General features: G+C 41.3%; 1 protein-coding gene across 2 annotated transcripts in view; it reads right to left on the reverse strand.

The window, feature by feature from the left end:
• Positions 1–10,017: 10,017 nt before the first annotated feature.
• Positions 10,018–16,085, reverse strand: part of LOC148030555 (UDP-Glycosyltransferase superfamily protein) — a 129,188-nt gene continuing 123,120 nt past the window's right edge. For both annotated transcript variants that reach the window (XM_087686906.1, XM_087686905.1), the window contains 3 exons: positions 15,988–16,027; positions 15,699–15,914; positions 10,018–10,708 (listed from right to left, as the gene is read on the reverse strand). In XM_087686906.1, coding sequence (XP_087543032.1) covers positions 10,658–10,708; positions 15,699–15,914; positions 15,988–16,027 — 307 coding nt within the window. In that variant the 3' untranslated portion in view covers positions 10,018–10,657. The remainder of the gene's footprint in view (positions 10,709–15,698; positions 15,915–15,987; positions 16,028–16,085) is intronic.

Here is a 16,085-nt window from a genome sequence, read left to right on the forward strand (position 1 = left end):
CATCCTCAAGCCTCTTCCTCCAAGCTTCATCCTCCATATCCATGCACGAGACAAGAGAAGAGAAGAGAAGAAGAGAAGAGAGAAGGAGGAGGGCTTCTCCTCCAAGATCCCCCACCCTCACACACTCACTCCCTCACTCACTCACACTCCCTCCCTCAAGCACTCATCATAAGGAAGCAAGAGAAGAGAAGAAGAGAAGAAGAAGAGTCCACTTTGCCACACACCAAAGAATGAGCATTCATTCACTTTTTGAACTTTATATACAAAACCCTAAATCCCTTTTTGGGCGGTCATCCCCTTATCCCCTTTTTCTTACATGGCCTAGGCCCTTTTTTCCATTGTCATTCTTTCTTTCTAGCTTAGTCCTACAGCCCGTTCATTGTTACAAATTGCACAAGAGGGAGCCGCATGTGCTCTTTTACAAAGGTTTTAGTTACACCTTTATATTTAAAGGTGTGCCTTCTTACTTTTGGCTTCTTGCAGCTTTCATGGTTGCATCTTGTACTCATGGTGGGCCCACTCTCTTGTAGGGCACATTTCCCTTTTTTCCGCTAAGAGCGGAGTTTTGATGCCAAGAAGTGCTTAAAAATAGCTAAAAATTACGAATATCAAGGGAAAAATATTCAACGTCGAAGGTGACGGCTCGACCTAGGAGGATTTTAAGCGTCAAGTGCTTTAACGGCGCCCGAGTGACACTTTTTGATTTTTGATAAATTTTCAGACTGCCGTGCAAGATGTCAGAAGTTGCCAGCCAATGCGAGATGTCAAGCCAGACGCCCAGAAATTTACAGCACTCAAATCGGAGCCTAGACGAGAAAATGGCCACAAAATGATCAAGATATGAAAATGTGGACACTTGGGAGACCAAAATTGGGCATGACTTTTGAGTTTGGACCCCCTCCCTCCCTTCAAAAGTTTAAGCATACAAGATGAAAAAATGTGGAGAGAGAAGATGAAGGACGAGATGGAGGCGCCATTATCTTCACGCCAAATTTTGCACCCTCTATCCTCTCTCTTATGATTGGGGGATTGCATACAACCCATGGAACAGATCTTGGGCCTTGATTCCCCCCCGTGGGCCGAGCATATCGCCGTTCTTCGCTCGTCCATAAGTGGCTTGGATAAAGATCTCTGATTTTAGTCTTTCTCTATTCTCCCTCTCTCTCCCTTAAGGGGCTGTTCTTATGTGAAAGAAGACAATGAAGAATGGTGGAGAAAAGCTTGTCCGGATGAGACTGGATTGCTTCCGGATGGATGAAGACATGAAGGGTGCTGTTCTTGAAGATGCTGAGCATTAAATGCATGCTGAAAATCAGTCCCATAATCAAGACCAAGAAACCGAAACCTAAAAATAAGCGGTAATGCTATTTTTATGAAGAAAAATGATATTTTTATGCTATTTGCTTTATGAAACCTTGTTCATATGGGATGAAAGTTCATTATGATATTGTTTGCCATAAGTTTCAACTGTTTGCAACTTGAAAAACAGAAAATATAAGGCTACATGGCCGGAATTAGTGTTAAAATACATGAAAAACACGCGTTTTAAGGGTAAAATTGGATTTTTTGCTATATAAATGAGAAATATGATATGTCACACCAACTAAATCTAAGTTTTTGCTGTCAATGAATCTAAGGGCCACACCCACAATCCATTTTTATTTTCAGTCATTATTTATTAAAGAAAAATAGGAAAAAATACCCAAAAATGGGAACAAATGGGTTTAAAATTAGGGAAAAATAAAAAATGGGCTAAGGAAAATTAGGAAAAATTATATCTATGTTTATGCAATGTATAACGATGGCAAAGCACGAGGTTGGCCTCGGTTTGTCCCCGTTTCTATGTTTTGTGCGTATTTATCGTTCTTTTAAAAGAGAAAAATGCATAGAAACCCTATCTAACTGATTATTGATGCAAAATGCTAAGAGTTGGATGAAAAGGGGCTGAAACGCTGAAAGATAAAGAAAAGATTTGATTTATGCATTGCACTTAGCATATTAGAAATGGTTTAAATAAAGAGGATGGTAGCATGAGCATATGGCTTGGTGCCTCCTTTCAACGCAGCACGCGTTAGTGAAATTCATGGAAAGGATGTTTTATGCACTATGCACGATGCTGTTTTTTTTTTCTTTTGTCTGAGCACATAGCCATACACGATTTGCATTAAGCATAATAATTAAAAGATATCAGAAAAACCTCCTAGATGCATGGCACCTGTCTTCTTTAGGTTGTGACCAACGATGAGCGTGAGAGGATGTCCTAAGCTGTAGGTTAGTCGTTGGGTTCTAAGGGGAAAGTGTAGTGAGGAATTGTACATCCTGGAACGTAAAATATTGGTACCGTGAGAGGAGTTTGTGCACGTTTGTGTTATATGTTTAGCAGCGCATCAAAGGGCCAATCCCTGCGATGTAGGAGAGCTGCAGTGGGGCTCCGACTATTAGTCGGTGGAGTGCCTCCTATGTGTGTGTGATGAGGCGTTATGCCTATGTACTTTGGGTTCTCCCTCTGAGGAGTTTAAGGAAAATGTTGGACTATAAACTATAAACATAGTATAAACTATAAACGTAGACTAAGCTTTAGGGCAGTTTGTCCTTTAGCATTAGATTGACGCTCCTGGTCCGCGAGGCCGTGAGGGTGTTTGTGTGTCATGAGCATGAGTTTCGGCTAGTGCTATAGCCAGTGCCGGCCCATTTCAGGTCCCATCAGTGGTGCGTCTGCCGAGAGCCGCCTATAAGTGGTGGTTTTCGGATCTAGGGTTTCTAGGGACCAAAAGGAAGTTGGTTTATGTCCTCTAACAAGGACCGTCAAGCCGAAATCCAAAAAGCGGAACGTGCTGAGAGGGCTAGGCGGCGGTTAGAGATCGTAAGACATTATTATCCTCAAAAGAGTAGCCCGGTACATATATGAAGCAGTGGTCTTAGTAGCCCAACTACTCTACATAGTCTGCTAGGTGCAGGAGAAAGCGTAAGCTCTTCCGCTTTTCCACTAAGTCTACCCACTTCAAATGGGGGTGTGAATCCGTCAGTTCAAGCTCCTATTCCTAATCTGATTTTCACCATGGCACAATCTATTGCAATTCCTGCAGGGACGCTGGATTTACCAGCCTTAGGAGTTCCCTTGCCCATTTTTAATGGGTTAGCGAAAGAGGATGCACAATTTCACATTTGTGAGTTCCAAAGATTGATGTTCAATTATCGCATCCAAGATGAGGGACATCTCATGATGTTCTTCAATATGACGTTAAAAGGAAGGGTTACGGTATGGTATCAAAGCATAGAGTTTGGAACCATAACCACCATTGACCAATTCTATGCAGCTTTCCGAGCGGAATATGCCCCTGAAAGAGATGGCCAATATTGGTTGCGGGTCTTGAATGTAACACGCCAAGACCCTTGTGAGAATATGAAAGCATATGCCAAGAAGTTAAAGGAAGTATTTCGTAAGTTACAAACTTACATTCCCATTCCGCCGGCTTCCCAATTGCAATACTTTTTGCATGGGTTGGATTTTAATATCCAAGTACAATTAAGCAGTGTGGCCTTGGCAGATCTAGACACCGCTATTACGCGGGGAGAAGGAGTAGAAGCACGATTACAAACGACCTACTCCTCTCGAATGAATATTAATGGGGATTTAGTACCTGGCGGCAATCCATCATTGACAAATGGAAGTCAAGGGATGCCTATGACTAACCCTAATGGGAGAGGGAGCGTGGTTCAGAATGTACCTTTGCTACCAGCTCCTCCCAGTGTGACTATGCCTATGGCAAGTCAGTTGGCTCTACCAAATGTTGGAGGCCAAGTTTCGAATTCTAACATTGTTCCTATGGGTCAACAGCCAATGCCAAATCAGATTGTTAGGCCAATGGAACGACGGGTCGACGATCGAGGCTATGAGTCAAGTGCATCTAATGTCCTTGGCGAAGTCAAGGATATGATGAAGCATTATACCGATATGATTTCGGAACAATATCAACAAATAGCCGTCGACGTTAATTTCTTGAAGAAGCAACAAAATCTGATTGGGATTCGATGCCCTGAAGAGGGTGGACCCTCTAGATTCAGTTGTAAGTGGTGTGGTGGACAGCACTTCCCCAGAAACTTTTCAAATGTGAAATGTGACATTTGTGGGAAGTCGGGCCATTTAGCTGCTACCTGTTGGAGTAAGATTAGTTCTCTCCAACAAGGGAGTAAACAGACGGGCCCAGTGAATCATAAAGTGCAAGGAAATAACTTGCAACAGAATGATGCACCAAGACAAATATTGCAGCTATAGAAGAGTTGCCACAAGGCAACGGAGTCAACCTTATTGAGGCTGTACGAGTCAATGATGCTGAAACCTCTAACTTAAGAGCCATGACAAGAGGCCAAAAGGCTAAAGAGGTTGACAAAGATAATGCAAAACCAGTTGAGGCAAACCCTAAACAAGGGGATAAGGGGATGCAAGTCCAGAATCCTACTATAGAAGGGGGACCGCTAAGGCCGGTTTGACAAGAAAGTTGACCCTAAGAAGGATGAAGAAGTGGCTTCTTTAATGGCAGTCGCATAAAGAAGTACTACCCTCCCACACACCCATTGCATGAGCCCCTTGTGCTAGAAGCCCCTATCAATGTCCACGTAACCACCATCACCAAACTAGAGAATGAGGATGAAGAGGTACTAGCACTAGCATACCTACACATCACGGTCACCTCTCGGTGCACGCATGCTTTTGAGGTCTTGATTGACGAGGGAGTTGACTACAATGTCTTGACCCGTGCTCATTGGACCCTCATTGGTCAGCCATAGTTACATCCCACCAATGCTAAACTTAGCCCATTCCGGGGCAGGTCATATGCACTCCTAAGGAAGTGCAAGATCATAGTCTCTATCGAGTCTCAGAGCCTATCAATCATCTTCTATGTATTGCAAAATACAAAGGATGCAAGTCAAGAATCGTTATTAGGACGCACTTTTAAGAAGCAAGAACAGTGCAAAGTAGATTATGATCTGCAGTGCATTTAACTTGGCATTGGCAATGTTTGAATCATGATAGCTTTCAACAAGGGCAATGAGCCTTCACCCAATCCTACCATGCCACAGATAGAGCTACCTAGGACCAAGCCTAGGGTGAGGGGTCATGAGTCATCACAACCCACCCAGACTACAAAACCACCACCAACTAAGGCCATCCCCAAAGCCATAGAGCCCACGCTTAAATGGGTGCTCAATGGGTGTCAAAGCACCAAAAACGACTTACTACTCATAGCCAACAAACACAGCCCCGCAAGGCTAACAATTATCATTCAAAGCCTAAGCGACCGATTCAACGCTATCAACATAGGCAAACAATCAAGCCACAATGGATCCCCAAAGATTTGTTGCGCGCCCAAGGATACTACGAAGGAAACACCTAGATATGGGTGCCCACGAAGAAATATCCTAGAATCATAGTCCAACCACAACCATCACTTGCCCCCAACTCCAGGAAGCCACACTCTTGCTAAGGCAGTGAACATCTAGAAAACCCGAGCAACCAAGAATACAAAACCCACAACGGTTGCGGTAAAAAAACCCCAACCAATCTAACAACCCAAACAGCCGCGCGATACCCCGAAATCATCTAAGTCCGGAGAGCTTGGCACCCCAATGGCTGCGCAATAAGAAGGCAATGCACCATCTGTGCCACTGGAGCCACCCTCAATACCCCAAAGCAGCACTGGACACATGGAATAGACTATGAAGCTACCCTTAGAAACACCACTATCAAGTCCGCCGCCCCTCAAACTATTAGTGTCTAGCTCAATTCCACTCCAACCACCAGCAGGTCTTAGGCCTTCCTACGAGTGACGTTCATTTCTATCGGTCACCAAGGACCTTGCTGAGAATACGGGAGATGACTTGGTGACTTGCATCAAGCTCTTGGATAACACCTTAGTGTTTTGTATATAAAGTTCAAAAAGTGAATGAGAGCTCATTCTTTGGTGTGTGGCAATGAGGGACTCACCTTCTTCTCTTCTCTTTGCTTGCTTGTGTGTGCTTGAGGGAGGGAGTGAGTACGTGAGGGTGAGAAATCAAGGAGGTAAAGCTCTCCACCATCTTCTCTCCTCTTCTCTTCTCTTCTCTTGTCTCACGTGTGGCTATGGAGAATGGAGCTTGGAGGTGGAGGCTTGAGGATGCTTGAGCTTGCATCAAGAATTGTGGAGCTATCGGAATTCTTGAGAGAGGAAGCAACTCGATGGAGCATAAAGGTAAGCTCACTACATTCGTAGAGAGGGATAGCGCGTCAGCTATGTGAGAGATAGCCATTAGTGCTCACTTGAAACGCTTGAACAATAAGCGGTCCATGGGTCTTGGCAGTGCGGTTGAGCTCATGCTTCCCATTACAGCAAAGTAAAACACTATTTTTGGCATACAAATCATTATGAAGTAACTTTCTTTTATGCTACACATTCATAGTATGCTAAAAGCCAACCACCAAGGAAAGGACATTCTCTTGGAATGTACCACATTTGAATCTCCCTTGAGATTAGTCAAATCTAATCAATGTTGCAAATTTGAGTTTTTCCAATTATGAAGCACAAGTACTAGAGACCTCGTACATACAAGTCAAATGATACCACAATGATAAAAGTGAAATATGTATGCTCTATAATGTAGCATGTGCTTGTAATAGGAGAGCTCCACTTGCTCTTTGAAAGTATTTTGTAACATATATAACCTCTAGAAATCCTTCATCCACCATCCTTACTACTTGAGCCATGTACGATACCCCATCACGAAGTGGAAATTAATAAGTGCAAATAATTTGATAAGTAGACAAAATTTTGATGATTAAGCAATGTGAATTGAGTTACTTATGCGACCAATTATCTTTAGCTCCTATAGCTTCACTATGAAATGTGATCATTTCTCTTTACTAACAATTGGTTTGCATCATATAGCAACATGAGGTTCTCATGTGGATATTCCTTATGAAAAAAAACTCCATGTAGAGTAGTAGGATTTCTTTGATTCCTAGAATCTAAAAATTATTCTATAGTAGCTAGAGGGACAATGATAGAGCCACTATCCTTATACATTCTTCACAACTTGTGTGACTAGTTGTAGCTTCTCCTTTTTAGTTGGAACAAAAGATGTGATATCTTTTGGTATTTTTTCATGACATTTCCTACTAGGTAATGAACCTCAAAGATGAATGGCTTGGATTCAAATCATGGATCATTCCAACATAATTGATCCAATCATATATCTCTTGATATCCTTAACCAACGAAACATTTTACAAAGGTCTCATGCACATCAATGCTTTGGAAGTGGCTTGTAAAGACTTCATTTTGTATATTGACTATTCTCTTAATGACATGGCTAATGAAAGCTTTTTACACTTGTTTTGTGAGCACCTCTCTCATTTTACTCTTCACCAATGTGTGTCATAGATAACTAAAATATATGCATAAAATTTGATAAATTTTTTAAGATAAAGGATTATATTATATACTAAAGTAATTATCAATATATAAACACTTTTTTTATTTGATAATCATATTATAACAAAGTATCATAGGCTTATCATACTATATGCAATTACAAATGGATGTACTATGATAATCCTATCAACACATCCACATAATATCGGTTGATCGTACCATATGCAATGACAAATGAATGTACTATATGCCTTTTGCCAAGGTAAAGGACTCACAATGAACCTTGGAAAGACCAAGGCTACAATATTTAGTAGTACCACCCGATGGATTGAATGATCAATATCTCAAATAATATAGAGTGGAGAGTGAAGCAAGTCCCTAAATATTTTGTTTAGGGATTACAATTGAAGGCTATGGTTCACTATGAGGCAAGTAGGAGAGAATAGTTTGCCCAAAGACTATTTGCACTAAGAGGGATGGAGAACCACGATATACACACGTATTTTCCAAAAGCCTTGGACTCTTTGACACATTGGTTATACTAGCACTCTTATATGGAGGTCTTATTTACAACCAAGACGCTATCACATGAGGAGATCTAAAACAATACACCAAAAACTAGATGTTTATAACGAGTGGTAGCAAATGTCCAAATGATTAAGTACAAAAGCACCCACTATTGGGGTTGAGGCTTTTTTTTTCAAATGGTAACTCTGATGCGTAGACTTTGGAGCCTTCTAAGATATACTATCAAACTTTCTTTAGACTCAACCAAATGGTTAGTACTGCAAGGTAACATAGAGTCTTGGTGCACTTATAGAGCACATCGTTGTAGATACATGAGGTACATATGGATCACCTCTCATCTCTTTAACAAATTGTTAAGAGTCTCCTTTCTTGAATCTCAATCAAGAGAAGCTCAAACAACAAGGCAATTAGGATGGTCATTAGTTAACCAAATGCTACCACAAAATGGATCACGCCTATTAAGAGGTTGAAAATGAAGACTTTTAATACTTTAAAGGAGATTTGGACTCACTTTTGGGCCTTTTAAGCTCTTTGGGATTCTGAAGATTATTCCATAAGGGCCAATAAGGGTGAGGTTACCATTACAAAACTTGAGGTTGCTTTTTTATCAAGAGACAATAACTTGAGAATATAAACTCCAAATCTGCCAAAGGTTGGTACATTAAAATCCTCTTGTCAAGATCTTTCCAATTATATGGCATGATAGTCTTGAGGTGCAATGGATACGATTATTCATGGGCCCCTCCTTTTTAACTAGATAATGATATGACAATTCTCACAAGGCCCAAAAAGTGAGCTTAAATCTCCTCTAATAAAAAGCATATTCTCCTTTTATCAATTGATGATGTGATTTTATCGAGAATCATGTATACATATTAACCATATGCCCTTACTTAACTCTATTCTCAAACCAATTGCAAATGCAAAACTTTGTTATGGAGTCAATTTTTTACTATCTTAAGATTAAATTTGCCAACTATTAGCTTGAGTTGGATTATTCGTGTAAGTAGGCACCCTACATTGGGTGTCTACTTACATTAGGGGCCACCTAGATCTCCTACTAGACAAGTAGACACCCAATGTGCTTTAAGATCAAAGGATGCCTACACTACATATTTTGAGAATTTTGACAACTAACTAGGATGACGGATTTTCCGAATCAACATTGCCTTTTAACTCTTCCTTTCGGAGCTCCATTGACATAGAGAACACCACTTATAACCCAAGAGAGGTACCTTGGGGATGTGGGCCACTACACTAGTATCAACATTTTTAAATCTATAACTGCAAGAACACCACTTGTAACCCAAGAGAGGTACCTTGGGGATGTGGGGCACTACACTAGTATCAACATTTTTAAATCTATAACTGCCTTGGACATTTCAAAGCACATTCCAAATAAACATTTGGATCCACCACTAGGAGTTACTTGAGAGGAAGCAATCTTGGGATGTAGAGTTTATAGAGAGAGAGAGAGAGAGAGAGAGAGAGAGAGAGAGAGAGAGAGAGAGAGAGAGAGAGAGAGAGAGAGAGAGAGAGAGAGCACAAAGCACACAAAGTACTCAAATTACCCTTATAATCCTTCATTACCTTCACTTACATATATGACTATATCCTTTGGTCATTCAAATTACCCTTATAATCCTTCATTATGTTCACTTACATATATGACTATATCCTTTGGTCATTGACCTCTATTGCAAAAACCTCCCACTTAAAGGCTAATATTCCTTTAAGAAAGAGTAAACAATGAAAATACTATCCCATGCACAAGATTCTGTACCAACTAGATGGCACTATGACTACCATAATGCAAAATAAACACTTGTCTTGCAATGCCTAGATCTCCTACTAGATGAATAAGCCATATGACTTACATGTATGCATTAGTGGTGGTTGCAACCAAGGCCACCTAGTCCTCCTACTCGACAAGTAAGCTTTCAAAGCACATTCCAAATAAACATTTGGATCCACCACTAGGAGTTACTTGAGAGGAAGCAATCTTGGGATGTAGAGTTTATAGAGAGAGAGAGAGAGAGAGAGAGAGAGAGAAAGAGCACAAAGCACACAAAGTACTCAAATTACCCTTATAATCCTTCATTATCTTCACTTACATATATGACTATATCCTTTGGTCATTCAAATTACCCTTATAATCCTTCATTATGTTCACTTACATATATGACTATATCCTTTGGTCATTGACCTCTATTGCAAAAACCTCCCACTTAGAGGCTAATATTCCTTTAAGAAAGAGTAAACAATGAAAATACTATCCCATGCACAAGATTCTGTACCAACTAGATGGCACTATGACTACCATAATGCAAAATAAACACTTGTCTTGCAATGCCTAGATCTCCTACTAGATGAATAAGCCATATGACTTACATGTATGCATTAGTGGTGGTTGCAACCAAGGCCACCTAGTCCTCCTACTCGACAAGTAAGCCATATGACTTTTCTATATGCCTCAGTGGTGGCTGTAACATATTCAACCTCGATATGATAGACAAGGCTATACATGGCTGTAGTCAAGATACCCATGAACCGCACTTCTTATGAACATGAAAACAAATCTTGTCATAGGATTTAAGAGCTTACAACTCGTGGTTAGTGAAGGATAGCTACTACGATAGTACATCAATAAACTTTAGCTTTTAAATTTCATTGCACACACTCTTAGCTGAATGAATTCTTGCAACATGTACTTCACAAATGTCATACATGCATTTCTTTGCATAGAATCGCCACAGCCTTTGATATGCCATCCTGTAATTGAATGACCATGTTAATATTGAGAAAATAAACCATGCTATATCAAGGACATTATCTTGTAGAAAAAGAATCATGATATTCTATCAAAATGAAATAACTTAGTGAAACAAAAATGCTTTTTGAATCATTTTCTAGACCAAAATGTTTGAAAGTACATTCATAAGATGAACAAGCTCAAGCATCAAATAAATTTTGCAAGAATGATAAAAACAAGGTGAGAGAGAAAAAAATAAATGTACGAGTCAATATTGAAATATAAGCCTCATAGAACTTCCAATGAAAGCCTCTTTGGAAAACTAGGCTATGAAACAAGGCTAAGGTCCCCCCCCCCCAACCAACTCACACACACACACAAAATCAAAAATAAAAAATTGTATGTAATATCACCTTTAGAGATATACAGGATTTTGTGATTTTTGAGCTTCAAAACGAAGGTTAGGATAGACATATATACAAGCTAGGTGTAGATGCAATGATCTTAAGATGGAAATAAGGAGGGTACGATAGTCCATGCACATACTATCATAGCTGCCTTGTGCACATGAGAATGGTTAGATTACCATTATCGTCATACAAAAAGAATGAACAATTTGATAGCCAATGATAATTCCACAAGCTTTTTGAGCTTATGATACTAATTTTGCTTCATTAAAGATTTTGCTAGTGGTAACGAAAAAGGTCAATCCACTACAAAAGAATTCTTATGAAGATCTACCAATATCAGCCTAGTATGTGGCAAATGAAGTGCATCTTCTTTCCATCATCCAAATCAAGAACCATGGTTCCATTTCTTTTATGGGTTGATCACCCCCATTTGTACAATGCACTTTTGGTCATGCACCAATTGTTGCAACACATCAAAGCTTTCATCTAGACTCTATATGGTCACAAATACTTTCAACTTCTATATAAAAATACCCGATTCTTCACCTCAGCGATTCAAGTTCCTATGTTGTGCACTTTGTTTATATTGCTAGTAAAGGTATGCTATAGCAATGTTAGGGAGAACTAGCCCATTCTTGAGAGGAAAGTACCCCTAGCTTAATAAAATTTGTTGTTTTTCTTCTTTTTCTTCTCTCCTTTTTAAAGGGCTTGATTGTTTTCTTTGTCAAACATCAAAATTAGCATAATAGACAAAGACAAAACAGCACATGGCAATGCTATAGCTTGTAGTACACTTTTTGCCTTGTTTCCTCTTGTTAGTGTCTTTCTTGGGTTTCAGGCTACTCCAATCAATCTCAAAGGAAATGGATACTGGATGACCATATCTTCACCAAAGAGGCATAAACTGACAGGCTCTCTCCACCAAATGTCAACTAGGAGCGTCCTAAACGTACCACCTTGTGAGACTTCCCAAAAGCTACCAAATCTCTGATTGTGCCGTGGGCACTAGGCTCAAGTACTTGTCCATTGGGCTCTAGGTCTATTACTGCACACAAACCAACCTCAATGATGAAGATTGTGTCATGCATCTCCAGTTCATAGAGTGGGTAGCATCCTTAGACCCTGATTGCTTGACTGACAGCAAAAAGCTCTCAAGGTTATACACCAAGGTTGGGCTCTACTTGATGGAGGAGCTCGTCTTGCTGCACCAAAGCCAACCAGCTACCTACTGCTAGGCCCCCATCAGCCATCAGCCATAGGAAGAAGTATGAGTACTAGCTATCCCAAAGGCATCTTAGAAAATGCAGCTGAAGGTGATGCTATGCTGTGCCAAGGTCAGTTGTGGGTGCAGGCTGCAACTCACCTGTATGAAGCTAGAGTCGCTAGTAATCATCGGTCAGCCATCCAGTGGTGAATCCAGGCCTTGTACACAGCGCCCGCACTATGGGAGCTGGCCATGCCCGAAGTCATTATCTCGACCATGAGAAGGGGGATGCCAAAGGTAGGGGTAGTGACTTGAGTGAAGTCATTACAAGGTAGCCATACTGGAAGGTGTGGCTGGATCTCCTCCTTTTCACGGAGATGGGGGCCCAATCCATATCATCCTACATCTCAAAACATGTATCGATCTGTGCCATGTAGACAAAGAAGTTCACTATCATCTGCAAAACTGAATATGCGAGGCAGTTGCACTCTCCTAGGTCCAAATCCAACTCATTCAAGGCTTGACCCCCTAAGATCCATAACCACCACTCCTGGGTGTTCAACCAGGTAATGTGCAGGTCTAGCTCCCACAACTTCCCTTGGAGTCCTATGACTCTGCCAAAGGAGGTCAGGGAAAGTTAAACCCTGCCGCCCTCTATCCAATGCTAGCTTGCCATCCTCCTGAACAATGAAGAAAGTATATGGGAACTGCCTCTGGCCCTACTACAAAAGAGTGACTAGTTGGTGAAAACTAGACTACCAGCTGAGGCCCATTTGCACAAGCTCTTGATGGGGGGCAAGCCACAGCTGTGGGATTGTTGTGTCTCCAGCTGTCTAGCCCCTACTCCCCTCCTGGTCCTTGACATCTGCTGAAGGATACCCAAATTATACCCATGTACATGTCTTTCCAAAGTCTGATAGGATGTGCAAGTCCATCCTCTCCCAAACAGCCCATCGAATGTGTATGCACTCCCAAAGCTGCAACAAGTCTCTATCCCTGACTTAAGAGACTTCATTCCAAATGACTAGCTATCCAGGTACTGCCAGACTCGTAAAAAACTACGCAGAAACAGGGACCTGGATAAGGTGGTTGGTGCCACAGTAAAGATCCACCTCAAAGAGGCTCTCCAGTCTCCACCAAGATGCGGTCAACATTCTTAGAAGTCCACATGCAGAAGAAACTTCCAGGTCTGCCTACCAGGCGTGAGTCCTCGGACCACTAGTGTGCCCAAGAGGTCTGGACTCAATAATCCTCACTCCTTGGTCTGCCAAGCCTCTCGGCTCAAGAATCCCTAGACCCGATTGAACCAAACCATAAGAAATTCTGAACTAAGCAGCATAACCAAGAGATATATGCCGAAGAGAAGCACCAACAGGAAGCTACATACCAGGTAGTCAAAACTAGGACCTGGTTGACCACTAGGCTTTGCCTGCTGGCGAGGACAAGTTGTGCTCCAGTAGGTTAGTTTCCACCGTATGGAATCTATCAGAGGTACAAACTGCTGGGCTACTGTGATGTTGAGTCCCACCTAGAACCCAAGTTGTCTGATTGTCTGCCTCCTATTCACCCATCTAAAGTTTTTCTAAAACTTGAGTGAACCCCTCTTGTCTATGTGGAGTCGGAATCTGAAAAACAATCGACCGACTTGAACCAGTTGTTCTTCGCTCTTGTTACATGAAAAGACCTCCAAGGCCAATCTCATCATCTCCAGGATCAACTCATCATCCTCAATGCAGAAGGTTGTGTCATCTGCATACTCTGAATCCAACCACTCCATCTCTGTCCACACAAGCAGCTTGAGATCCCCTACCCTGTTCTTAAACCCTGCACGAGTACTCACCTGTGATCCTGTTAAAGCAGAAGAAGAGAATCCTCCTGCAACTGGGCTCCATTATCTGTACTATGTAGACAGCTTCAAATTTGCTCTTGCTATCTTGCAGTGCAAGCTTCCGTCTGAATTCTTCTGCGTGCAATACCTCATTTTATAGCTGCTTCCATGCTCCAGAAGCTCTTTATCCCCAACCTAGAATCTGATACCAAATATAGTGTGGAAGTGCACATCTATGCATTGAGTAGCATGCTTCAGCAAGTGATCTGTGAGCATAGTTTTGTCTTCCCTCTATTTGCATGGGTGCAATGAGATGTAAAGCATAACTAGTGCTAATACTAATGCTGCCCACTTGTGCAACAAGATGTATAAGAAAGAGTACTACATACTCCATAGAGACAGACAGATTGTTAAATATGTGCAAGCAGGAAGGACAGCCAATGTGTATTTTTGCTTTAGTGCCCTTGAAGTTTCAAGTATGGCTAGACATTCGCTATCCATGTCTGCATGCACTTCCATTTAGAAAATACATGCTTAACACCCTTAGCCATTGCGGCAAGAGTGAAAGGTGTGGAAAGCTCTTTTGGGATTATCTTTGACAATGCCCACCTTTCAGCTTCTTAAGAAGTACCCTACAGACTGACATGAATACAATGGAACAGAACTTGAGACTCTCTCAAGCTTTACAAACAGAAAAGTAGAGAAAAATACAGGTGAATTGTTTGGTAAGATCTTTACTCCCCACAGGTGAGGATGGGTTCAATGCAGGTAGTGCTTCTATGAATTGTAACGGGTAAGATGGCATATCTGCATCCAAGGAACAAATGTGGCCCCTTAGTTGATCTATTTAGAGAGAGCTGTAGAGGGAACACAGAAGAGAGAGAGCACTGTGCCTATGCGTCACTTGCTAGTGTGTTTGTTCTGTCCTATGTAAACTCTGCCAACTTGCAATAAGAGGGCAATAGAGTAAAATAACGGAATGACACATGATGTGATACAAGAGATTTACAGCCACAAATAAGAGCACCTTGTTGTACAGTTTAGACAAAAACAATTTGCACTAAAGCAGCCTCTGATGCAAGATTGAAGCAGAAGTTATATGCAAAAGAATGATCTATTGATATGCAAATGAGTGTATTCCAACTCAAACTGAAAATATCCCAAGTAACCTGGTACAATGAATTGCTTTTGCTTGGTCAGGTCTGCCCGAAGCAGGTGGTGCAAGAAAAAAGACAAAGAAACAAAGAGCTGTTGTAAAAACATACGGAGAGGAACAGCTTTAGGACAGACAATCAAAGAGAAGGTTGGGATGATTGGCAGCATCAGGGTCAGCAACAACACAGAGATCAACTGGTGCTGATATGGGAGCTCCTATAATTCTCAGGCTTTAACTTTGTCATAGCAGCTGATAATGGAAGCTCCTATAGTCCTCAAGCCTTTAGGCATGGGCCAACTGTTAGCAGAGTTAAAATCCCAGCTATTCACAAAACTAATTCCAAGTTCTGGCTCTAGTTTAGCTCGTCAAAACCAGCAACACAAAAAGCACTGAGAAAGGCCATGAGGCTGACCTCCTTGCGTATCCTTTCTCCAAAAGCAGCAGCATAAGTTTGCATCTCTGAAGTTGAAGCTTCTTCAATTGCATTCAAAAGGATGCTCACTGCCTCATCAGTTGAAGAATTCATAGGAGGTACCAAGTTTTGTTTCTTTAAAGGATTTGGAGCAACACCAATCCATGCCATTCGCTCAGCCCAATAGAACTGGTCAAGCACAAAGGGACAAATAATCTGTGAAGGAAAAAGCATATGATTAGTTTATTACACGTGTCCAAGGCTCAGTAACTGGAGGAACAGAATCAACCTGAGGGACTCCTGAATAAAGAGCTGCTGCTGTTGTGCCACTGCAGACATGAATTAAGACTTAGAAAAACTTTGAGGAATAAGATCCAGATTTTAGAA

The sequence above is a fragment of the Lygodium microphyllum genome, chromosome 10 (genome assembly GCF_053477565.2).
Source record: "Lygodium microphyllum isolate KBCC chromosome 10, Lygodium_microphyllum_v1.1.10, whole genome shotgun sequence".
Lineage (NCBI taxonomy): Eukaryota > Viridiplantae > Streptophyta > Polypodiopsida > Schizaeales > Lygodiaceae > Lygodium > Lygodium microphyllum.